Source organism: Podarcis melisellensis (genome assembly GCF_964234715.1).
Source record: "Podarcis melisellensis genome assembly, chromosome: 7".
In the NCBI taxonomy this organism is placed as follows: Eukaryota; Metazoa; Chordata; class Lepidosauria; order Squamata; family Lacertidae; genus Podarcis; species Podarcis melisellensis.
The window spans coordinates 76125138-76151904 of record NC_138539.1 but is presented as its reverse complement, the minus strand read 5'-3'; the positions used below and the strand labels follow the sequence as shown (position 1 = coordinate 76151904).

At 45.1% G+C, this 26767-nt stretch overlaps 1 protein-coding gene across 3 annotated transcripts in view; it reads left to right on the top strand.

The window, feature by feature from the left end:
- FBXL7 (F-box and leucine rich repeat protein 7) overlaps positions 1–26318 on the top strand; it is a 215525-nt gene extending 189207 nt beyond the window's left edge. For all 3 annotated transcript variants that reach the window (XM_081919120.1, XM_081919118.1, XM_081919119.1), the window contains 2 exons: positions 12714–13325; positions 25528–26318. In XM_081919120.1, coding sequence (XP_081775246.1) covers positions 12728–13325; positions 25528–26264 — 1335 coding nt within the window. In that variant the 5' untranslated portion in view covers positions 12714–12727 and the 3' untranslated portion in view covers positions 26265–26318. The remainder of the gene's footprint in view (positions 1–12713; positions 13326–25527) is intronic.
- The last annotated feature ends 449 nt before the right edge of the window (positions 26319–26767 follow it).

The window sequence follows — 26767 nt, the reverse complement described above, 5'->3', positions numbered from 1 at the left end:
ACAAAAGGGAGAAACGTACTAAGAGGAAGGCACATTTGGCAAACCCTCACCGTGATCAACTCTCGCCTGGAAACCTATGTCCCCACTGTGGAAGGACGTGTGGATCCAGAATTGGCCTCCACAGTCACGTATGGACTCACTGTTAAGACCATGTTCATGGAAGACAATCTTACTCAGCTACAAGTGATCGCCAACGAAGAAGAATATACAGATCCACACTCAGACCGAGATATATGGCGTCTACGTATTGTTTTTAAATTCTCTCTTCATTTCCACTATACTTAGCTTGACAGTGTTCGACAGTGGATTGCAACCTATAAAAATGATGGACTGGTTGTAAAGCCTCTTTGTGGAGACAACATCCCAGTTAATGCTTCTGTATATACTTTTTGAATAGTCCAAGCACGGTATAGCCTGCAACTTTGTGACTTTATGTGGACAGTTGCTCTTCACTTTACCCAAATGATAAGCAGATCCCAGTGGCTTCAAAGAGTATGAGCGATAAAATGAAATAGAATGCACATTTCCACAAACTCGGCAGAGTACCACAGAACTTAAAACACTTAGAAATAAAATATAATCCCAGGAATCAGTGGTGGGCTTCTTCTCCCTCCTAAACAAGCCACATGGGGAAGCGTTCAAAACATGCTTGTGTTTTCTCAGTTGCTTTCCTCGGCAATGCTGTTAAAGTCTCGTTGTCAAGAATAGGCCTGACCTTTCTGCGCTGGTCAGAAAGGTCATCCGTAAAGGTCAATGCGAACAATTCACTGAATAGTCTACCTCAGAGCTTGCAGCACATAAATGGACTGCTCCTTTCCTGGCATGAAATAGTGTGTGGGCAGCTTCGCTATTCCTTGAAGGACTGTGCCGTAAGACGAAAGCTGTGTACCCGAGAAACAATTGTGCTCGTAAGGAAATTGCAAGTTAGGTCGCTTATGTAGCTCTGTTTCAAACAGTGCTGCTTTCAACAGTTGTTATTAGCTTTATCGTGAGATAAAGACCCTGCAGAGAGCAACAGTACACACAGAAAAGCTCAAGATACACGTTGATCTACCCACACGTAGTTGTTATCCTTGAGAAACGTAGAAAATAACAGGATATATTTATCCGAAAGTCTTCAAACTTACACAACCCTTTAAAAATTAGCTGATGAAGGGGAATACATCGAAATAGGGCCCTGTCCTGGTTTCTAATCCATAATTGACTTCTGACTTCTGCTCAGTGATTGAAACTAAGACCTCCACAACGAATCTGACTATGGGCTAACATGAACTTATCTCTACTCATAAACTCTTATCTCTAATTCTGTAACGAATTATTGTGTTATACATATTATTATGAGTTTGAGTTTATAATCTCTGTTAGAGTTTGTAATCTCTATGTGAGTTTGTAATCCTTGTCAGAATACATACTTTTGAATGGATTAGTTTTTGTTACTATTGACTATTGATTTGAGAGTAGGGACCACTCCCACTATTGAAACTTACATTGGCCTGAGTTCTTGGTGTGCTTTTTTCTTGGTATATTTAATAACAGGAATCTCAGCTAAAGCATCCATGACAGATGGCCATCCAACCTCTGCTTAAAAGTCTCCAAGGAAGGAGCGTCCACAACCTCTCATGGTTGTCTGTTCCATTGCTGAACAGCTTTCACTGTCAGAAAGTTTTTCCGAATGTTTAGTCGGAATCTCCTTTCTTGCAACTTGAAGCCATTGTTTCGAGTCCTACCCTCCAGAGCAGGAGAAGAGAAGTTTGCTTGTTTCCATGTGACAGCCTTTGAGATATTTGAAGATGGCTATCATATCTCCTCTCAGTCTCCTCTTTTCCAGGCTAACCATGCCCAGCTCCTTCAACCATTCCTCATAAGGCTTGGTTTCCAGACCCTTGATCATCTTAGTTGCCCTCCTCTGCACACGTTCCAGCTTGTCGGCATCTTTCTTCAATTTTCATTTTTGTTTCATTTCACTTTTAATTTGTATACCGCCTTTCTATATTACTATGCACAAGGTGGCTTGAAAGCTGAAGAAATAGACAAAATAGCGTAGATCACATACCTGATAACAACCTGATCCAATACAAAAAAGTCACAATAAAAACATAACTTGAAAATAACTTATATCAGATACAGCAATATTCAACAATCCCTTTGAATATAATAATAAACCACAAAATTAAAGATCATTGAATAATAATTAAACAGAATAAATAATTTCTAAACTATAATCAATAAAAATAATGGCAAGTCACAATACATAAAATACCACAAAACATACAAAAACATGTAAAAGGATCAAATTGAGAAACAAGGACACACAACTAATTTCCTTGCTGGAAAGAAGACTGCTCCCTGCTGCAAGGCCTATTTCCCCCTGGCATAGGTGGCGAAGCCCAGACTCACCTTGAACAGCTAAAAGAGGCTCTTGGGAAGCCAGAGGGACATTGCTGGAACAACTCTTGTGTTGGGACAACTGGCTAAAATGTTTTAAAATGTTTCAAACTGTTCTAATTTTGGTTCTTCTGTTTCGTTTTTGTTGGGTTGGTGTTGATTAAATATTTAGTTGGGGTTGGTGGTTATTTTAATTTGGGTATAACTAAACTGTTGTTATTTTTGTTATTGGTTTCTATTGATTTATTGGTTCATTTGCTGTTTGTATAGGATATTTTGTTTTTTAATGTTTGATGTTTTGTTGTGTTTTTATATATGTTGTAAGCCGCCCAGAGTGGCTGGGGAAACCCAGCAACATGGGCGGGATATAATTTAAATATTTATTATTATTATTATTATTATTATTATTATTATTATTATTATTATTATTATTACTGAACTCCCCAGCTGATTATTATTACTGAACTCCCCTGGATCCCCAAGCACCCACAAAATTTCCTATGAAGCAGCTGGGCACCCACAAATTCTGGCGCCAGGGCCAGGCACACCTCATGGCACCCACGGCCCTGGGCACTCATGGTCATGGGTCCAAGCTAACACTCCTGGTCAGGGCAGTTTTGGGGTTCCTATGTTTATGCAACTGCTCATCCTCCTTCCACCCCAACTCAGCTCTCTTAAGACTTCATGCACCAGATGTTTGTGGCTTCCCTACATCTCTCTGCATAATGTCCCAGGACTTGGATAAGAAGCAGAGAATCCCTTTTAATATTTGTGTCTCTCTCTTTGGTTAAAAAATAAAAAGCAAAAGCGTTTCACAGTGGAACATGGAACTATCTGCATGACAGTCAAAGCTCACCAGTTTGGTGAAGTCCTGAGGGTGACCTGTTTACGCAGGAGCTGTATTTGTGTGTCAGAGCGCTTTCTGGGTCAGAGTGCTTATCTCCCAGGCCAAGTTGCTAAACCAAACATCCTTATCCCCTTCTTTCAGTGAAGCTGCAAACAAAAACCCTTGCAAACGCCTGAGTCAGAAACATATGTTCTCTTATAGTCTCTCCTCATAAAGCTGGCATTCCAGGTCTCATGAAAATTCAATATCACCACATCGTTTTGTATGTGAAAAGAGATTTCCTTACATGAAACAAACATGGGTTGTGGCCAGCTCTCAATTAAAAATCCAAACAGTGAATTGTTTGCTTTAGGCAAAGAAAAGGGGTTGGGAAACACTAAAAAATATAGGAGACAGACAAATAGGCCTTTCTAAACAAAGGCTAATTGCTCTCGTAAATGTAGGGTCCTCGTTATTTAGGTTTAGATACGCTTATGAGAAAAGGGTGGACAACTGAGGGATGGACTTGCATCCCATAAAAGAGCCTGACTCCATGAGAGTCTTGGTTGTTTTGTTGTCGTTTGGATGCCCCGCCAAGTTTACATTCTCCGTGATTTCGCTCTTATGTATTTATAATAGCACAAAGGGAACGGCTCCAGAAACTTCAAGGGGAAGTTGGCGTGGTTGCTAGTGTAGCTAAGGGTATGTACGCATTAGGGGTTTAAAAGACAGCAAGGTTTCCCCACACACATTGTGCTTCAAGACGCATTTGCATGCTGCTGCACACACCAAGCAGAAAGCAGGAATGGTGACACCCAATGCGCATTGCCTGTTTGGCTTCCCTGTGCCCCCAAGCACCGTCGCCACCTCCCCACACTCCTGAGCATTCTGGAGTGGCTGCTGAGACCATATAACACCAGTCTTGAAAGACCTTCATTGGCTCCCAGTACATTTCCAAACACAATTCAAAGTGTTGGTGCTGACCTTTAAAGCCCTATATGGCCTCATCCCAGTATACCTGAAGGAGCGTCTCCGCCCCCATCGTCCAGCCTGGACACTGAGGTCCAGCTCCGAGAGCCTTCTGGCGGTTCCCTCACTGTGAGGAGTGAGGTTACAGGGAACCAGGCAGAGGGCCTTCTCGGTAGTGGCACCTGCCCTGTGGAACTCCTTCCCATCAGATGTTAAGAAAATAAACAACTATGTGACTTTTAGAAGACATCTGAAGGCAGCCCTGCTTAGGGAAGTTTTTAATGTTTGATGTTTTATGGTGTTTTTAATATTTTGTTGGGAGCGGCTCAGAGTGGCTGGGGAAACCCAGCCAGATGGATGGGGTATAAATATTTTTTTTGTTGTTTAGTCGTTTAGTCATGTCCAACTCTTCGTGACCCCATGGACCAGAGCACACCAAGCACTCCTGTCTTCCACTGCCTCCCGCAGTTTGGTCAAATTCATGTTGGTAGCTTCGAGAACACTGCCCAACTATCTCGTCCTCTGTCGTTCCCTTCTCCTTTTGTCCTCAATCTTTCCCAACATCAGGGTCTTTTCCACGGAGTCTTCTCTTCTCATGAGGTGGCCAAAGTATTGGAGCCTCAGCTTCAGGATCTGTCCTTCCAGTGAGCACTCAGGGCTGGTTTCCTTAAGAATGGATAGGTTTGATCTTCTTGCAGTCCATGGGACTCTCAAGAGTCTCCTCCAGCACCATAATTCAAAAGCATCAATTCTTTGGTGATCAGCCTTCTTTATGGTCCAGCTCTCACTTCCATACATAGATGATGATAATGATGAGCTGAAGCTGTCATCTGGACATCTGCAATGGCTATCTCAAATGTACACACCTCTGCTTAAATGTTAAGTGAACATGGCTTGCATTTGCAAACTGAATGAAAGCCGGCTTGAGGGAAAACACATCAAACTGGATTAAGATAATACAGGGTAGATTTGGTTTGTGGCTAACATCATGTGCATATGGCTTCAAATGCCAATGGTGGAAGTCTACTGGAGCCAGAATAAAATGGTAATGTGTACCAGCCTAGGAGTAAAGCGAACCCTCCCCCCAGTAAATAGCCATACGTAAATGTAAACTGAATTACATCTGGGTTCATTTATACCATTTTCCTTGTGTGTCTGTACAGTTGATATGTTGAAGCAGTGTTTCCCAAACTTGGGTCTCCAGCTGTTTTTTGACTACAACTCCCATCATCCCTGGCCACTGAATTGTAGTCCCAAAACAGCTGAAGACCCGAGTTTGGAAAACACTGTACTAAAGAACCAACAGCAAGAGGTCACATCATGATCCAAGACAAATATTGTCCCTTGTCCACCGAGGAGCAGAATTAGTATTCCTAATGAGTGAACCGGAAATATAACAGGCATTTTACTTTCATATTTCTATGTTGCGATTGCACTTGGAATACCGTGTACAGCTTTGGTTGCTGCATCTCAAAATGGATATTGCAGAGCTGGGAAAAGTGCAGAAGACAGTAACCAAATTGATCAGGAGGTTTCACAACTTTGGTATTGCAATATTACCATATTTGGGGCCGGCCAAGCAGATCCCTGTACAAAAACAGCTGCACACTGCAAGGTTATATTGCTGGTCTAACTAGTGTGTTACTGGTAAGGAACCATCCTCAGGGATCATGAATTCTTAGCAGGACAATGCTTAGCTGTCTGGCAAAAGATAAACCTTACTTAGATAAACCTTAATTAGCATTTTGTTTTGCTTATGTAATTCCTGCAATAATTACAGCAATTAAGGGGAAAAAACTTAGTCTGGTCTTTTTGCAAGATTCGCTTTCACCATGTGTATTTATTTTAAGTCACACACACTGTATGTATAAACATAACTGTTCCCCTTGATATGTCTGTATCCAAGTGACTTTGCGGCAATGACAAACCCTTTGCAGAGTTGCTGCGCTGGCACCGTTGAAGATGCTGATGCAAAACCAAAAATGTCTTGGCAGACTTCGCATATGCAGATTGCTGCTTTTTGTTTGTTAAACAAAGGCAACTGTGGTATTTTTAGTTCTATTCAAAATACGGGAAGCAAAAATCATTCTTGCCAAGTGGCAAGGGACAGAACTGGCGGAGGAAGAAATTAAATCCAGATTTTCACAAAAGAACTCCAAACCTTCCTCACGTTTTGTGCTCTGGTCTGACCTGTCATTCCACTGTGTCATAGATATTAAGTGCAGTGCAGTTCTTCTGTCTTGCGGTCACGTGGTTGAACTTTCAGAGTTCGTGTCCCCAGGCACTGGGATGTTCAACAGACATCCCAGCCAGAGGGTGGAGGAATCTTGGTTCTGCTACTCTCGATTGTGTGAGGGGGAAAGGTGATCCAGGGTTCCAGTCACTCAACTTGCCACCACAGCTACTTGGTCAAAGATTTATGGGTCAGGAAAACCATTGCCTCCACTCTTCAGTTCATCCATTGCTGCAATGGAAGTGAGTGGCCCAATGTCAGGCTTCTTCCCCCATGTCAGTGGATAAGAGATCGAACAAAAGGAACACCTTACCAATTAGAATCTTTAATAATCACAGCGAGAGAACAAAGAACACATCTTCTAGAAATGGCGGTGCTCCCAATTAAGGGTCACTCCCCCCCTCCGTCCCTATTAATCTACATCACTCCTACATTTTGTAATCTGAATTTGTACCCTCTGTGCTTTTTGTTATAACACTTTCTGAGCTCTATGTGTCTTTGGAGAATGGGGGGTGGGGTGTGAATGCTGTCCAGAGACTGTGAATGTGTCAACTCTCTCTCTTCCAGTGTTTCTTCTGCTAGTAGTTCCCCATCCAGTATTTCCCAGCTTCTGCCTTCTGAACTGTGCCCCTCTGCAAACCACTGTTCCAAATCTATGCTGTCCTCCTCTTCCTGGGAAGAGTCAGGATCAGGGGGAGGGGGTGGCCCCCACCATTCTTCCTCAGTGCAGCCATCCTCAGCAAGGTCCCTGACACCCAAGCAAGATATGTGAAAGAAAACACTCTTCTCAGCTTTTCATGCAAACCTGAAGTAGCTGAGTTGCAAGAGAACGAGACTCTTAATCTCAGGGTTGTGGGTTTGAGCCCTGTGTTGGGTGAACAATTCTTGCATTGCAGGGACCCTTGTGATCCCTTCAGCTCTACAATTCTATGATTCTATCTCCAAGTCTATTATTTATCACTTCTGCTTTTCTCTCTTTCATAGCTTTTATGGTCTCTTTCACAGCATTTATTTTCATTCTGTTCATTGCTGGGTTCAACCCACAGGCAACCCAGTCAGGTTTTCCCAGTTCCTCCTCCAGTTTAAAGAGACTGGAAAACAAAACACTGCTTTTTAAGTGAGCAAATAGTACCCAACTCTACCACACATTGGTGTCAATATGAACCAACCTGTCTCCACCACCATACGTGCGTACAATCTCACAGGTGTCCATTAAGAATCTGGAAGGCAAGGAGTAAATCCTGACAACCCTTTTGATGCAATTGTTCACTGATACTGTACCAACCCAGAGCCTCAGGAGATCCTTAGTAAGTAAATGCATTTGAATGAGACCTGTCAGGGAACTGCCATCGGAGCCAGACGCGGAGGGAAGGCTCCAGAGGGATGGCGGAGAGGGTCCCAGTAGGGAGAGAGGCAGCCCATCTGATGGGGAAGGAAATCAGCGTAGCACCAGTGGAGAAGGGGGGCAGATAGGGGAGTCGGCGAGGGGGCTCCAGGACTCCTCGCCGGAGACCAGCGGGGAGAGCACGGGTCCTCCGCTGCCCACACCCTCCCTGCGCAGAAGACTTCTGCACAGGGAGAGTAGGAGGAGACTCGGCGTCAAATAACTTCTTTGCTGGAAGAAGTTCAAGAAACGCCCACTGACGGATTCTGCCAGTGATTGAGGCAGCCATGGATGGATGGCTGTCCAGACAGAAAGGATTCACCCAGGTAACCCAGCCAGGTGTGGCGACAACTTACGCACGAGCAACCCCTAGAACCATTACAAGACCACATGTTACAAGGCTCAGCTCTCCTCTCCCCATTGAGCTGAATGAATGAAAAATATTGAGACAGAATTTTGTCGCTGCATCTCAGTTGCTCATCTTTGGGAGGCGAAGAGTGATAGTAGTTTTGCATCAACTGCTCTTTTTTTCTGCTCTTGCTTTTGGGGGTACTTGTTTTGTGCTTTTGATAATATTATTAAAGGTGTTTTGTAACTGTCGCAAGTCACCATGGGCAGGTGGGTGCAGAAAGCTGGGCTAAAAATTAAAATAATATACAATATGCACACATGCTGCACTTCTGACCTCAATATTTGACTCCGCAGTGCATGTTTATACACAATCTCTTCTCATTATGGCACTAAATCTTCACATCTGGTACAGAGAACAAGGGCTTGCACCGCTGCATAGCTGCACATTCTTCATCAAACAACCACTCCTCCTCCTTATTTCAGGGTCAACAAACAATCCTGAGAATTGGAGGGAAACTATAATTATAATCAACGTGCAAAATAGCTCCGATAATCACACAGGGGAAAGTAATGGCCTGCCTTTTCAGTGCTGAGTTCCCCATAATATAAATACACACATCCCAGGATTTTAAACAAGTGTTGCAATTAAGTGCCTTGATAAAACAAGCCACTTATCTTGTTTGGTGGAAAATAATGTTTAAAGCACACAGGGCAATTTAAAATTGCCCTCCCGCTATACTTTACCAATACCACGCTGTCATTAAAGCTGTTGTTCTTTGTATGACTGTAAACTAGCAGAGACAGTGATAGGGCATGAATGCTTGGGAAATATTTAAAAAGGTCTGAAGAAGGACTGGTGCTTTATTGGTTCACTTCACACTATGGTCAGAGTCAGGATGCTCCCGAATCTTCTTCTTTGGCAATTAGTTGTAGCCGAGTAAGGTTCTCTTCCATAAACACAGTTTTAACAGTGAGCCATAAGTGACCGTGGATGCCAATTCTGGATCCACATGTCCTTCCACAGTGGGGACATAGGTTTCTGGGCAGGAGTTGATCATGGTGAGGGTTTGCTGAATGTGCCTTCCTCTTAGCACGTTTCTCCTTTTCGTCCTGAGTTCAAGCATCTTCAAAGTCCATGACACATTTGGTAAAGACTGTTCTCCAATTGCAGCGCTCTCAGGCCAGTGTTTCCCAGCTGTCGGTGTTTATACTACTTTTTTTAGATTTGCCTTGAGAGAGTCTTTAAACCTCTTTGTTAACCACCAGCATTAAGCTTTCCATTTTGAAGTTCAGAATAGAGCAGTTGCTTTGGAAGACGATAATAAGGCATCCACACAACATGGCCTGTCCAACGAAGTTGATGTTGAAGAATCATTGCTTTGACACTGGTGATCTTTGCTTCTTCCAGTACACTGGCATTAGTTCGCCTATCTTCCCAAGTGATGTGTAAAAAATTTTGGAGACACCGTTGATGGAATCTTTCGAGGAGTTGGAGATGGCGTTTATAAGTGGTCCATGTTTCACAAGCATACAGTAATGTTGGTAGTACAATAGCTTTGTAAACAAGCATTTTGGTTTCCCTGTGAATGTCCCGGTCCTCAAACACTCTGCACTTCAGTGGGGAGAAAACTGCACTTGCAGAGCTCAGGCGATGCTGGATTTCGGCATCAGTGTTGGCCCTTGTGGAAAGATAATATTGAGTAGCTGGAAACCCCAGGAGGGGAGACTGCTGTTGTGCCACTGTGAGAACAGGATGCTAAAACAGTGGACAGCTGGCCTGATCCTACAAGCATATTCTTATGTTCTTATGGTGAGGAACTCTCCTAGGAGTTGCTGTGCCTGCTCTGCATTGTACCAGCAAACATGTAGACGTCTTGGAGCAGGTGACAGTATTATAACTTGAAAACTGCATTGTTTTATAGTTATGGTGCCCAAAGGTTGTAGTTGTGCATTTGAGAGCCTTATGTTGATCCCTGTGCTAACACAAGAACTATTGTACATTGCTGACACGAGAAGCCACCTTGTTATCTGATCTGGGATAGGAAAAGGAGTCTTAGTCATGACAAGGTAAAAGGTCAACCTTTCCTCAAATCTGCAAGTGTCTAACACGACTGAGTGTCTCTGCCAAGAGCTGATTAAGAGGTTTTGGAGGAAGCCTCGCCCAATTGTCAACTTTTAATTTCTCTGCTCCCTTAAAGCAATGCCAGATGCTGGCAGGGGCTGGGGGATTTGTGGGTAGAGATTGAGCATGACCTTTTATTTGGCCTCTTTATTAAACCTCACAATAATTGCTTATAATTTTAACATATTAAATCGCACAATAATTTCATAATTATGTGTCTAAGTATTTCTAATAGTTATAACCAAAACAATAATTTTTGATATAACTGTAAAAACTACTCTGAAAATTTATTCTTCCAGAAATAAAACCTTCCTCTGGTTGTAAATATTAAGATGAGACCAGCAAGAATGAGTCTTTCATAAAATTAATTAATTAATTAATTAATTAATTAATCAAGTCTTACTGACTAGTGATTTAAATTGTGATTTAAATTGTGATTTAAATTGATTTGATTTAAATCAAATCCACCCTGCTTACAACTGTGTCAAGAATCAATGCCAGTAAGGTTATCTGGAAGCAAGCCTTTTCCTTCAGTTATAAAAAAAAATCCCCTGTTGAATGGCTTTGACTAGTAAGCAACAAGGGACGCGGGTGGCGCTGTGGGTTAAACCACAGAGCCTAGGGCTTGCCGATCAGAAGGTCGGCAGTTCGAATCCCCGCAACGGGGTGAGCTCCCATTGCTCAGTCCCTGCTCCTGCCAACCTAGCAGTTCGAAAGCATGTCAAAGTGCAAGTAGATAAATAGGGACCGCTCCGTTGGGAAGGTAAACGGCGTTTCCGTGCGCTGCTCTGGTTCGCCAGAAGCGGCTTAGTCATGCTGGCCACATGACCCGGAAGCTGTACGCTGGCTCCCTCAGCCAATAAAGCAAGATGAGCACCACAACCCCAGAGTCGGCCACGACTGGACCTAACGGTCAGGGGTCCCTTTATCTTTACCTTTAAGCAACATTTCAGAGCTGAGGGCCACATTTCCTTTGGGAAAAGTGACTAGGGGGCGTGTACCAGTGGATCTAGGTGGGAAAAATGGACAGGATGAACTGAAATGTGGGAGGGTTTCCCTTCTCAGTACACCTTGTAGTGTACCTGACAGTAGTTTCCTGGGAAAGCCCTCTAAATACATGCTTAGGAAAAACAATACACTTCCCTATCGCTGAATTTTCGTACCAATTTTCTTATATCTAAGGATGAAGAGTTGGTAGTACATATCTGTGTTTACGGTACTTTGACAGAAACCAGAGTGCACAGAAAAGCTGTTTACCTTCCCACCACAGTGGTACCTATTTATCTACTTGCACTTGACATGCTTTTGAACTGTTAGGTTGGCAGGAGCTGGGACCGAACAACGGGAGCTCACCCTGTCGCGGGGATTCGAACTGCTGACCTTCTGATTGGCATATCCTAGGCTCTGTGGTTTAACCCACAGCGCCACCCGCATCCCACGTTTACGGTATAGAAATCTGTTACTAAAATGCATGTTCTGTTAGTTATTCCTGTGACTCGAACAGCTATGTTCATACTTTGCAGTATATCATAGTTTTGACAGAGCATGCAGTCCAGAGGAGGAGTTTGGAATCATCTACTTTTCCTTAAATGCAGCTTCCTGTGTCATCTCTATGGTTAATGCTGACTGGTTAATTTCAGAAAGTCAGATTCATAGCCCATGTTTTGCCTTACAAGTTGGTGAAGTTGATGTGTTTACTTTGAGAAAAATCATTGTCAATATTTACTAAAGGTTGGAATCCTCTTAGCGACTTTTTACATGAAAAAGAAAATGAACTTGTGATATTTGGGTTTGAGGATGGAAGTAAATATTGGTTTATAGAAAGTGGAATTGTTGGGTGTAATATTGGAGTGGGTGATTTGAATAATTTTCTACATATATAGCTGACCGACAAAGAATTGGAATTTCTTTTTTCTTTGTCTCCTTGTTTTCCTTTGTTTTGTTTTTATTTAGATTAGTTTCTCTTTTATCTTTGATATAAAATGATACTGGAAATTTTGATATTAACTTTTGTATATCTTTTTTCAAACTTTATTTGTTTGAAATAAAGAGAAGACTGTTGGCTTGTAAGACATTAATCATAGTTAGGGGTAACCACAGTTTATGACTCCAGGTGACACAACAAACTATAAGAAACAGGAAGGAAGGAAGGAAGGAAGGAAGGAAGGAAGGAAGGAAGGAAGGAAGGAAGGAAGGACTTACAGACTCCTGGTCCCAACAGAACACAGGAGAGCATACAAGCCCAAGGCTTGCTCTGGTTCGTTCCTAAGTCTTGGCCAAATTGGGTCAATATCTGATTTCGATTAGCACCATCAATCAGTTTTTTGGGGCATATTCTATTGCTCAGAATCCAAATCCTTCTGATGACTTCATGATATTTTAAAACATGTGCTCCTCCAAAACATGAGTCATTCTCATCGCTATGTGTTTTGGTTCCTTTCAGATTCGGACCTGAGCATGCGGACTCTCAGCACTCCCAGCCCAGCGCTAATATGTCCGCCAAATTCGCACATTTTGCAGAATGGCCGTGGATCTTCCACATCGTCCTCTTCAATTACCGGGGAGACCATCGCAATGGTTCACTCGCCTCCTCCAACCCGCCTCACCCATCCTCTCATCCGGTCTGCCTCCCGACTTCAGAAGGAACGGGCTAACATCGACCGGCTACCGGACCATTCGGTGATCCAGATATTCTCCTTCCTGCCTACCAACCAGCTGTGCCGCTGCGCCCGTGTGTGTCGCCGCTGGTATAATCTTGCTTGGGACCCCCATCTCTGGAGGACTATTCGTTTGACGGGCGAGACAATCAACGTGGACAGAGCCCTGAAGGTGCTGACCAGGCGACTTTGCCAGGACACGCCCAACGTCTGTCTCATGTTGGAGACGGTAATTGTTAGTGGCTGCAGGCGGCTCACAGACAGAGGGCTCTATACTATTGCTCAGTGCTGCCCTGAACTGAGGCAGTTAGAGGTCTCGGGTTGCTACAATATTTCCAACGAGGCGGTCTTCGATGTGGTGTCGCTGTGTCCCAACCTGGAGCACTTGGATGTGTCAGGTAATAGAAAATATATCTGTGCTTAAATTTGGGTGGAGAACTTTGCTTAAGGCAGGGATGAGGAGGAGAAGTTTGGATTTGATATCCCGCTTTATCACTACCCGAAGGAGTCTCAAAGTGGCTAACATTCTCCTTTCCCTTCCTCCCCCACAACAAACACTCTGTGAGGTGAGTGGGGCTGAAAGACTTCAAGGAAGTGTGGCTAGCCCAAGGTCACCCAGCAGCTGCATGTGGAGGAGTAGAGACACAAACCCAGTTCACCAGATTACGAGTCTACCCCTCTTAACCACTACACCACACTGGCTTTTCAACTAAGAGGCGCTGTGTCCAGGGCAGCTGTCTACCAGCTCCACCTGGTACGCAGGCTGAGACCCTACCTTCCCACAGACTGTCTTACCACAGTGGTCCATGCTCTGGTTATCTCCCGCTTGGACTACTGCACTGCGCTCTATGTCGGGCTACCTTTGAAGGTGACCCAGAAACAACTAATCCAGAATGCGGCAGCTAGACTGGTGACTGGGAGTGGCCACCCAGACCAAATAACACCAGTCCTGAAAGACCTACATTGGTTCCCAGTACGTTTCCGAGCACAATTCAAAGTGTTGGTGCTGACCTTTAAAGCCCTAAACGGCCTTGGCCCAGTATACCTGAAGGAGCATCTCCACCCCCATCGTCCAGCCCGGACACTGAGGTCCAGCTCTGAGGGCCTTCTGGCAGTTCCCTAACTTTGATAAGTGAGGTTACAGGGAACCAGGCAGAGGGCCTTCTCAGTAGTGGCACCTGCCCTGTGGAACACCCTCCCATCAGATGTTAAGGAAATAAACAACTATCTGACTTTTAGAAGACATCTGAAGGCAGCACTGTTTAGGGAAGTTTTTAATGCTTGATGTTTTATTGTGCTTTTAATATTCTGTTGGGAGCTGCCCAGAGTGGCTGGGGAAACACAGCCATATGGGCAGGGTATAAATAAATAAAGAATAGGCTTATTGTGGCCCCCAAAGTCTTCCCATCTGGCCCCCAGGCCCTCTCTTCTTCACACACACCCATCCCCCTCAACCTCCATGCTGGTTCCTGGGAGTTTAACCCAACAGCTTTTGTTCTTTTTGCTTGCTGTTTGGCAATGCACATTGCAGGCATAGGTCTCCAGATCAGGACCACCGCATGGGGCAAAGGGCTAAAGCCCTCTTGTTGCGGATGCCAGGGTTCAGACTTGTATCTGCTTAGCGGTACCTGATATTTGCTATGGAATGCCGATTCTAGCCTCTGTGTATAGGGAAATGAAAAAATGATGGATGAATGGGTTTGCTTGTGTGTGAATGGAATGCTTAAAAGCTAAATCCCAATATTAACTCCTTTCTGTTCTAGTTGATGCATTTTTCTTTTCTATTTTCTGATCTTTAAAAAAACCTTCAAGGCTAATCCTCATCTCTCCAAAGTGACCTTATGCTTAAATTAGTGGGAGCTTGTCTTTCATGTGTCTTTTCAATTAAAGCCATAGTTTGCAGAGGTAGAAATTGCCTCAGGTATACAAAACCAACAAAGACTCCAGTGGCACCTTAAAGACTAGCTATTGTAATACAACTAGGGGTGTGGGATAAATTCAGTTCAGGTTGCATTTAAAGGCAGACCTAGCAGACTTGCACTTTCCAAAACAATACATGAACCAAAACAAAGTCATCCTTTGAAATTCGCTGTTCCCAAATATTGCAATGCAGTTATTCAGACAAGCACAAAAATGCATGTATTGGTGTAAATGTACATATATTAGTGAAAATAACATACAAAAATGCATTATAATAGGGAAATTGGTTTGCAAAAATGCTTAGATTAGTAAAAAATGCACACCAAAATGTGCAGATCAGGAGAAATATTCATTAAAATGCTGATTTATTTTCATGGGGTCTTTTTCAAAACCCTAACTTCCCTCACTTAAAACTTCCCTAACTTCAAAATATGGAAGGTGAGAGAAGCTGCAATGGTTACTTTTGCCCATCCAAGTCTTTAGTTTCTACAGGGTTCTCTTCATTCCAGTTGCTACAACAGAATGAGATTGAATTAATTCTCAAATATTCAAAACGTTGTGCTAAACGGTGTATGCAGTACTGCCCTCTGCTGGAGAGGTTGTCTGAGCTAAGGAATGTGCACATCTTTCCGGTTCCTCTTAATATAGTGTGATGGGACGATGAGCTGCTTGTGCGTAAAATGCAAGTCCCTCAGAGTTTGATCAGGTTTTCAAACCTCTGCCTGTGACGGAGCCCCTCCAGCATGGCTGCGTCAATCACTAGTAGAATCCGAAAGTGGCTGCTTTCGGAAACGTTTCCAACATAAAAGCTCCTTAACGGAAACACGTCGTCTGGCCTCCCGGCGTGACAGTTTCCGTCGAGGTGTGGGTGTCCCTATAGGAGGTCCTGAGACCTCCCCACTGGTTTCGCTTGAAGCGTCTCTGAGCCATCCCTCCGACTCACTTTCCCTTGGAGTTCTTGCTCGCCCTCTACTGGTTCCCTCTTCCGCTGCTACTGCTCTCTCAACCTCAGGGAGCCTTTGCACCTGCGGCGCTTTAGATGTCAGTTCCCTGACATCCACCTCCCCTCCAGGGCCCCCTTCACCCCCTCCCGTCTCCTCTCCTACTGGCGGTGAGGAGGTAAAACCCCTGAAAGAACCTCCCTCATCTTCCGACGTCGCGAACACTTCCTTCCACTTGTTGCTGTTCCTACTCTCTAGGTACTCTTCGTCATCAGAGTCCACTCCATCTTCCAACTCCGACTCCGCGAACCCTTCCATTTCCTCTTCCTCATCGGTGGTGCCGAAATACTCCCTCCTAAACCTTGCTATAGGCTGAGGTTTCCTCGGGAACCTTTGGTGGAACGTTTCTGTTAAAACCTCGTCATTGACTTCCTCTGCACTTACCCAGGTGTTTTCTGACTCCGGTTCCCCTTCCCACGCCACCAAATACTCCACCTGATTACCCTTCCACCTGGAATCGAGGATTTCCGCTACATGGTTGCGGCGTTCCCTCTCTTCCAAGGCTGGTCCCCTGACGTGCTCCCCTTCACGTCCCCCCCTGTATGGTGACAGTAACGACCTGTGGAACACTGGGTGCAATTTCATGTGGTTGGGTAATCGGAGTTTGAAAGCTACCGGGTTGACCTGCTGAATCACCTCAAAGGGTCCCAATCTTCTGGGCCTCAGTTTCTTACAACCCCCTTTGAACGGCAACCCTTGGGTTGACAACCACACTTGATCCCCCACCCTTATGGTTTCACCTTCCCTTCTGTTCTTGTCTGCCTGCTTCTTATATTGTGCCTTGGCCCTTTCTAAGTTGAGCTGGAGCTGCTGATGGATGGCTTCCATCTCTTCTACAAAATGTTCAGCCGCTGGAACGCTCCATCTCTCCCCTCCTTCCCCTGGAAATGCCCTGGGGTGACACCCGTAATTAGCCAAAAAGGGACTCATCCCTGTGGACACATTCTCCGCATTATTGTAGGCAAATTCTGCCAACGCCAACTTTTCGACCCAATCGTTCTCTCTGTCATTGACATAACACCTAAGATATTGTTGAAGAATGCCATTTGCCCTTTCCGCCTGCCCGTTGGTTTCAGGGTGCCGGGCAGTTGAAAAATTAACTTCCACGTGTAGCAAGCTCATGAGCTTCCTCCAGAACCTGGAAGTAAATTGTTTGCCTCGATCTGAGTTCACCCTCGAGGGAGCCCCGTGCAACCTAAAGATATGTTCCACAAACAACTTCGCCGTTTCTTCCGCTGTGACTGCATGTGAGCATGCTACAAAATGGCACATCTTAGTTAACAGGTCTACTACTACCATGATGGCTGTTTTCCCCTTGGACCTTGGCAGATCCGTCATAAAATCTATTGATATCGCTTCCCAAGGCCGTTCTGGCGTGGGTAAAGGTTCTAATAACCCTGCCGGCGCCCTTCTTTCCCCTTTGGCTCGCTGACATTGGTCACACCCTCTTACATACTCCCTTACATCTTCCCTCACCTTAGGCCACCAAAATTCCCTGGTAACCAACCACATGGTTTTGTGTTGCCCAAAATGTCCCGCCGTGGGGCTATCATGCAACTGCTTGAGTACTCTCCCCCTCAATTCACCTTCGGGTATATACAGTGCCCCTTTGTAATACAATGCCCCATTTCTTTCCTCAAAACCTCCGGGGCTCTCGCCCTCCCCCCTGAGACCTCTGAGCTTATCCTGGGCATATTCATCATTTTCCGTTTCCTCCACCAGTTCCCGTTGCCCCACCAGCGCCGCCCCACACACCCAGCGGTCCTCCGGGATGACATGTCTCTCTTCGATCACCTCCTCCCCTTCCCAATATTCTGGTTTGCGTGAGAGCGCATCCGCCCTGACGTTTTCTGGGCCTGGCACATAACAAATCTCAAAGTTAAATTTGGAGAATTCCTGTGCCCATCTCACTTGTCGTTGGTTGAGCACTCGAGCTGTTCTCCAATACTCTAAATTTTTGTGGTCGGTGCACACTTGCACCTTGTGTTGTGCCCCAATTAATAAATGTCTCCACCTCCGGAATGCTTCGTGAATGGCAAGTAGTTCCCTGTCATACACCGTGTAATTCCTCTCGGACTTATTCAGTTTCCGCGAGAAGAATGCACACGGTCTCCACTCCGACGCACTCCTCCCCGGTTGAAGAAGGACCGCCCCTATAGCCCGGTCGGATGCATCTGTTTCCACTCTCATGGGTTTTTGTAAATCCACATGCAGAAGTTGTTCTTCCGAGGCGAAAGCCCTTTTCAGTTCTTCAAAGGCTCGATCCGCCTCCACCGTCCAAACAAATTTCTTCTTGCTGCTGAGGCAGTCGGTGATGGGCGCCGTCAAGTGGGCAAAGTTCTTGATGAACTTCCGATAAAAGTTCCCAAACCCCAAGAATCTTTGCACGTCCTTCTTGGTCTTCGGTGTCTTCCATTCCAGTACCGCTTGAACCTTGCCTGGATCCATGGCCAATCCCTTGTCTGACAAGCGGTACCCCAGGAATTCCACCTCCTTGGTATGAAACTGGCACTTCTCCAGTTTCACCCACAGCTGGTTGGCTTGCAGCCTGCCCAACACTTCTCGAACGTCCCTCACATGCTGTTCCTCATCTTCCGAATACACCAACACGTCGTCTAAAAAGGCCACACAGTTCTTGTAGAGCAAAGGTCCCAGAATGTGGTTTATAAAAGCTTGAAAACAGGCGGAGCCCCCTTGTAGACCGAAGGGCATAACGAGGTATTCAAAGGCTCCCAAAGGGGTAAACATGGTGGTCTTCCATTCATCTCCCTTCCTTATGCGTATCAGATTGTACGCCCCCCGCAGGTCCAGTTTTGTAAAAATCTTTCCCTTCCTTACTCTGGTCAAAATGTCGTCAATTCGGGGCATAGGGAAAGCCAGGGGCTCCGACACTGCATTGAGGGCCCTAAAGTCACACACCAGTCTCGGTTTGTCTGTGTTTTTTTTGTCCACAAAAAACACTGGGCTGCCCCCCACCGCTCGGGACTCTCTGATGAAACCTCGCTTCAAGTTTTTGTCAATGAACTCCCTCAGCTCCTGCATCTCCCTGTCTGACATGGCGTACAGCTTGCCTACTGGGAGTTGGGCCCCTGGGAGTAGGTTGATTTGACAGTCAAAGGGTCTATGCGGTGGCAGTTTGTCTGCTTCCCTTTCGCTGAATACGTTGCTCAGATCTGCGTATTGCGGGGGCACCTTCCCTTTGCCCATCACTTCCATCCCCGCTAGGGTGACTCTGTCTCCTCCCGAGACCTTCCCCTCCTTGCAGTGTTCTAGGCAATGCGCTGACCCAAAGGAGACCACCCTCTGATGCCAGCCCACTAGCGGATCGTGTAGCGCCAGCCAGCTCATCCCCAAAATGATGGGCGCTCCTCCCAGGATGGCCACATTAAACGCTATCTGTTCGGTGTGCCTTGCCACTCTCATTATCATCGGGACAGTCTGTTGGCTAACTTCTCCCCCCAACAGCTCTCTGCCGTCAATCGTAGTCACCTGCAAGGGGTTACTTAAAGGGATGGTCTGTATCTGGTGCTCAGCTGCAAACTCCTTACTCATGAAATTACAGGAGCTGCCTGAATCCAAAAGCGCCTTGACCTTTAGTGGGTGTCCGTTTGGCAGTTCTAGTAACACCTCTATCACTAAAGCAGGTCTGGGAGGTTCTGGCATGGGCACTTTCATTGCTCTTTGGCCTGGCTGCTGTGCCCCGACGGTGGCAGCCAGGCGTTGGCTTTTACTTGCTCCTTGCTTTCCTCTTCCTTTCCCCCAACAGCTCCTGCCATCCCTTGCCATTCCTTTCTTTGTGGGCAGACTCTGGCAAAGTGCCCTGGCTGTTGGCAGAGATAACATCTCTTGGCGCTCTTTCCCTCCTTCTTCCGCCCTTCACTGGGATTTGAAACTGCGCGCGCCCGCGCTGTTCCAACTTCCATCGGCTCTGCCGGCGGGAAAGATGGCTCTGGAATGTCTGGAATGCGGAACTCCCTCCAACGGTCTCCTTTCCCTTCCCGCCTTTCCAAAGCCCTCGCCTCCTGGCGCGCTCCTATGGCCAGCGCAGATTTGGTTAATTGTTCCATAGACTCCGCCCTGGGCCCCCGGGAAAGCTCATCTTTGACGGTTGAAGAAAGCCCCTCTTCGAAAAGCATTTGGATGGGCTCCGCCGATAGGTCCCACCCCAATTTATGAATCAGCATAGTAAATTCAGTCCAGTACTCACGGACAGATCTGCTTCCTTGCTGGCAAGCCATTAACTGCCTTCGCACCACCCCCTGCTCAATATCGCTGGAAAACATCAGGTCCATGGCACGAAAAAACTTCCTCGTGTCCTTTAAGATCTCATTATTCGCTGCCATCAGGGGTCTAACCCAATCTTTCGCCCCGGATTCGAGATGGCCAATCACATACGCCACTCGCGATTCCTCGTCGGGGAAGTCATCAAACTGCAAGTTTAGAGCGTATTGCATCTCTGTTCTAAAGGCATGATAGTTCCTGGGATCCCCCCCGAATTTCTGCACCAATCCTGGTACCTTTCTGGCGAGCGGGGTGGTTTTCTCCTTTCCCTTTTCTGCATCCTGAGCCCTCCTCTCCTCAAGCCTCGCCGTTTGCAGCGCCAACTGGATCTCCAACGCTCTGTACCTTTCTTCCAGGCTTGGACCCCCTCCAGCTGCTCCTGCACCCCCGGTTCCGGCTGGGTTGCTCATGATGCTTCTCTCTGCACAAGCTGGCTTTCGGTGACTTTCGGATTGCTGTGATGGGACGATGAGCTGCTTGTGCGTAAAATGCAAGTCCCTCAGAGTTTGATCAGGTTTTCAAACCTCTGCCTGTGACGGAGCCCCTCCAGCATGGCTGCGTCAATCACTAGTAGAATCCGAAAGTGGCTGCTTTCGGAAACGTTTCCAACATAAAAGCTCCTTAACGGAAACACGTCGTCTGGCCTCCCGGCGTGACAGTTTCCGTCGAGGTGTGGGTGTCCCTATAGGAGGTCCTGAGACCTCCCCACTGGTTTCGCTTGAAGCGTCTCTGAGCCATCCCTCCGACTCACTTTCCCTTGGAGTTCTTGCTCGCCCTCTACTGGTTCCCTCTTCCGCTGCTACTGCTCTCTCAACCTCAGGGAGCCTTTGCACCTGCGGCGCTTTAGATGTCAGTTCCCTGACATATAGCTTGGCAGACCAAGCCTCAACTCCCTGCTCTGAACCCAATTTCTTGCCATATTAAAAGGATACGAAGAACACAGTGATGCATATCAGCATCTATAGCCTATTGAACCACACACCAGAAGTACCCAGGGAGTGTTACAGGCAAATATCAATGGGACTTAAAAGTAGCTGGGGTTTTTTATTTAAAAAAATATATTTATGCTTTTCAGGTTTATACAATTCATTAATTTTACAATCATTTTAACATTTCAAAACTTGACTTCCTTCCCCCTCTTTCTGCGGTTCCTTAAATTTATTTTTAATATCATCTGCATATCCAAATTAACTTAATTTGCTCTTTTGTTCATCTGCTTTAAATCTATACTTTTATAAAACTGCAGGTTATTACAATAATCCTGCCCATGTTTTTATCTGTTTGCAGTTTGTTTGCAAATAGTCCATAAACTATTTCCATTCTTTTATAAAATGTTTATCTTGATTTCTTATTCTTCCGGTAAGTTTCACCATTCCTGCATATTCCATAAGTTTTTGTATGTTAAAATGGTGGTAAAATTATTCAAATATATGAAACTGAAAATCATAAATAAGATAAAGGAAAGGAAAGTAGCTGCATAAATTCACAACGAATAGCAAAAGAGATGACAATGGTGTGTTTGTGTGTATGGATGATTTAACCACTTTGGCTCACTTCCAGACATATGTGACAGGAAGCAGATAGAATTATCCAGGAGATTTGCACATGAGAGAATGAGATTTGTCACGACCCACATTCCTTTCCACATGTTCTTGAGCAGAGTCATCCATTGCATCGCTGTTGGTGTGAGAATTCTCCTGAATGAGCAGGTGCACACAATCTATAGCTTTTATGTGAGCGAGCGTTAAGGCAGAAAAAGGGAGCGGATGAGTGAGTTTGGTGTCCATAATCACATGGAACAGACTGAACATGCAAGGGCAGGAGGTGTGCATCCAGCTCACCACATATATTGAGTATACCTGCATGTTTCCAAATGTGTGCATGTTGCTAAAGGTGCATTTTTTCTGGGAATCTATTTGTAACCATGCAGTGAGACCTGTCCTTTGCACACATCCTGTCTCCCCAGGGAGGTTCACCTAGTGCCTTCATTATACACATTTAGGTACCAGGCAAAAATGTTCCTCCAACACCCTTTTAGAATGTGTTGGGGGCATTAATGGGTTGTTTTTGTTTTGATTACGTATACTACGAGAAGTGAGGTTACAGGGAACCAGGCGGAGGGCCTTCTTGGTAGTGGCGCCTGCCCTGTGGAACGCCCTCCCATCAGATGTCAAGGCAATAAGCAACTATCTTACTTTTAAAAGACATCTGAAGGCAGCCCTGTTTAGGGAAGTGTTTAATGTTTAATGCTGTATTGTATTTTTAATATTCAGTTGGGAGCCGCCCAGAGTGGCTGGGGAAACCCAACCAGATGGGCGGGGTATAAATTATAAATTATTATTAAATTATTATATTATTATCCTCCGAACTGCCCTGAGACCTGCAGGTATAGGGCCGTATACAAATTTATTTATAATAATAATAGCCAGTTATTCTATGAATATTACTGCGACCATTTGACAGCTTGAAAGTTTCCCAAGGCCTTGTTTGAGTCATTCAGGTTCTGTTCAATTAGGTATCCTAGAAATAATATTTTCATGTCAAAACCACACAGAAGTTAGCATTCAGGTTTTTTTCCACTTTTAAGAGAGAGATCAGTTTTGGGCAAGATTCCTATACATGTGAGCTTGACTGCAAACCATTATCTCAAAGGCTGGCCAAAGTTCTTTCAGCTCTCTTGAAACTTTCTCCTTCCATTTCAAATCCTTTACATTTCCTCTGCGGAAAACTGCTATGAGCCTGCAGGTTTTTACATCTTTATTGTTTGGGACAGGAAAGTGGTTTCAGCCACAGGAAAATGTCATTAAATTTAAACCACAGGCAGAAAGATCTTCTATGTCAAGGTGGTGGGTGAATTACCTACCTTTCATGTAGGTGGCTGTGGAGTCCCCAAATAGGTGATATTCATCTGAGAAATCTTCCTGACATCTGCAGGCTACCTTGGCCATGCTCATAGGTCATGCTGTGTCATGGCAGATACAACGCGCATGATGCAAAGTTGCTTGCAGCTCTCACAGCATGGATTAAATCTTCCTTTTAACCCTCTGCCATTGCATCATAATTCCTTAGGAGAGGCAACTTGGATCATACAGACCAGAGTGTAGGCAAAAGCCTTTTGGTACTGGCATGAATCAGTTACATCACCTGGGCCCCTCTAAAGACCAGTGTTGATGTTGGCATCTGTCTGTCTCGAGAAACAATGGAGTCATCTTCTTCTTCTTTGGCGATCACTCATAGCCGAGTAAGATTGTCTTCCATGAACACAGCAGTGAGTCCATAAGTGACTGTGGAGGCCAGTTCTGGATCCACACGTCCTTTCACAGTGAAGATATAGGTTTCAGGGCAGTAGTTGATCATGGTGAGGGTTTGCCAAATGTGCCTTCCTCTTAGCATGTTTCTCCCTTTCGTCCTAAGTTCAAGCATCTTCAAAGTCCATGACACCTTTGGTAAAGGCTGTTCTCCAACTGGAGCGCTCGCAGGCCAGTCTTTCCCAGTTGTCAGTGTTTATACTACATTTGTTTAGACTTGCCTTGAAAGTCTTTAAACCTCTTTTGTTGACCACCGGCATTACGCTTTCCATTTTGAAGTTCGGAATAGAGTAGTTGCTTTGGGAGACGATAATCAGGCATCCGCACAACATGACCAGTCCAACGAAGTTGATGTTGAAGAATCATTGCTTTGGCACTGGAGTACACCTCTGGAGGCGACATCAAACCACTGTGTTAGCAACACTGAAGTGACCTCCCCAAGGTACAAGCCTGGGCAGTGTGTCTGGAGGTCCTGGGCTGCCCAGACAACAAGACCTCCTCTTGACCTTGCTGAAGTGGTTCAAAGGAAAGTAGAGCAATATGTTTGGCCCCAGCTTGGCTGCAGGAGTTGATGGAAGGATGGGTACATGGTGCTATCCAATCTTCGGGACTCCACTCCAGATTTGTGTAGGGTTTACTCCACAGCATTTTCTTCTCCTGAAGATATCTTGCAAGGCAGTTGAGGTTTAGGATCAGAGCTTTGCTTCTCCTATGTGGGCTACCTTCCCATGTTGATGAGCCCCACCTGCTCCTCACTTCCCTCTACAGCAATGACCAACGTGCAGGCATGTGAACCAACCAGGTAGTTGGTTTTGGGTAAGCCATGGGTGGCCACGTTCCATATACTTTGGCAGCAATTTGCCCAGGACAGAAGTGTAGTTGCCATCCAAACTCTCAAGTGGCCAGAGTCCAGAATAAAGCTGGTTCCATTGATCAGAGGCCTTTTACAAATACAGTGTGCACACATAGCATTAATTACTGACACAATCAAGATAGGTAAGCTTCCATCAAACTTACATATTACTTGCTTGTTACATACAATTAAAAACAAAAAACAAAACAGAGGTACCAAACTGTGGAATACGTCTTATTTTGTGTAACTTGAAGATGCTAACTAATTATATTCCTTGCATGAAACTTCAAATTCCGTGTGTGTGTGTGTGTGTGTGTGTAATGTTTACAATTTTCAATACTCATTTAAACATCCTTAAAATATCAATGACTTCCCTCCTTCTCTTTCCATGGTTCATTTTACATATCATAAATCTCTGCATATTTTACATAAAGTGAACCATTCAGTATTCCATTATTACATCCATCAAAACTTGTTTACACTGTTGGATTTATCTTAATGCTGCCAGCATTTTCAGCTGTACACAGTTATTTCCCATATATTCTATAAACGTTTTCCAATCTTCTCTAAACGTATGTTGTTCTTGTTCTCTTATTCTATATGTTAAGTCTGCAAGCTGCGCATATTCTGTCTGCTTAAGTTGCCATTCTTCTTTGGTTGGGACCTCACTCGTTTTCCATGTTTGGGCTAACAAAACATGGGCCGCAGTAGTAGCATACATAAATAACCTTTTTTGGCACCTGGGAATTTCCATCTGAATTATCCCCAACAAAAAGGACTCTGGTTTGTTTGTTTTTTAAGTACTTTTAAATAATTTTTTCCCAATGTATTATGGATTATTTCCCAAAACTCTTTTACAGGTCCGGAAGCTTCCAATTCCTAGCATAGAAGACCCCGCTAAATAAGGTTACTGTATTTTTCGCTCTATAAGACGCACCAGACCACAAGACTCACCTAGTTTTTGGAGGAAAATATATTCTGAATCTCAGAAGCCAGAACAGCAAGAGGGATCGCTGCGCAGTGAAAGCAGCAATCCCTCTTGTTGCTCTGGCTTCTGTGATAGCTGTGCAGCCTGCATTCGCTCCATAAGACGCACACACATTTCCCCTTACTTTTTAGGAGGGAAAAAGTGAGTCTTACAGAGCAAAAAATACGGTATTTTATTTTCTTAAAGGAGAAGTAGTCGTCGATGCAGAGCCACAAAATAACCACCTTCTCTTTTCCTCCCCGAATTTAGGTTGTTCCAAAGTTACATGCATCAGCCTAACCCGCGAAGCTTCCATCAAGTTGTCTCCCTTACATGGAAAACAGATCTCTATCCGCTACCTAGACATGACGGACTGCTTTGTCCTTGAAGATGAAGGACTGCACACCATTGCTGCCCACTGCACTCAGTTGACACACCTGTACCTGCGCCGCTGCATCCGCATCACCGACGAAGGCCTCCGCTACCTGATGATTTACTGCACGTCCATCAGGGAGCTGAGCGTGAGCGACTGCCGCTTTGTCAGCGATTTCGGCCTGCGCGAGATCGCCAAGCTGGAGCTGCGCCTGCGGTACCTCAGCATCGCCCACTGCGCCCGCATCACCGACGTCGGCATCCGCTACATCGCCAAGTACTGCAGCAAGTTGCGATACCTCAACGCACGGGGCTGTGAGGGCATCACGGACCACGGAGTGGAGTACCTTGCCAAAAATTGCACAAAACTCAAGTCGCTAGACATTGGGAAATGCCCTCTGGTCTCCGACGCCGGCTTGGAGTTCCTGGCTCTGAACTGCTTCAATCTGAAGAGGCTGAGCCTGAAGTCATGCGAAAGCATCACCGGACAAGGCCTGCAAATTGTGGCGGCCAACTGCTTTGATTTGCAGATGATGAACGTGCAGGATTGCGAGATCTCGGTGGAAGCTTTGCGGTTTGTCAAACGGCATTGCAAGCGCTGCATTATAGAGCACACCAACCCTGCCTTTTTCTGAAGCGACAGGTCTCACTTGTTGAGGGAAGCAAAGTATTAAAAATGTCTGTATGTACACTTGCACAGAATGTCTGTATACAGCAACTGTACTTTCTGTGTGCCATAAGCAGAAAACATAGAGGCTTAGCATCATCTACATTTGGTCCCTAAGACACCTTTTAGTGGCCTTGTTCAAATCTTTAAAATGCCAGCATTTAGTATTTTAAAAACGTAATTCTCTAGCCTTTACGGTTACTGAGCTACAAGATAGTTGTGTGTGTGTGTGTACAGTTTGGAAAGAGAGTAGCATAAGTCCCAGTTTGTTTTTGGCTTCAAATGCCCAAGTGAGTTGTGACTAAGGCTGCAGGCCTATACACACTTACCTGGGCGTAAATTTATTGGAAACAATGAGCCTTCCTTTCAAGTAGACATGCATAGGATTGTACTGGAAATCCTACTGAAACAAATGGAAGAAGCCATGACAAGTCTCATTGCTTTCAACGAAACTTCACCACGGCTACTTTT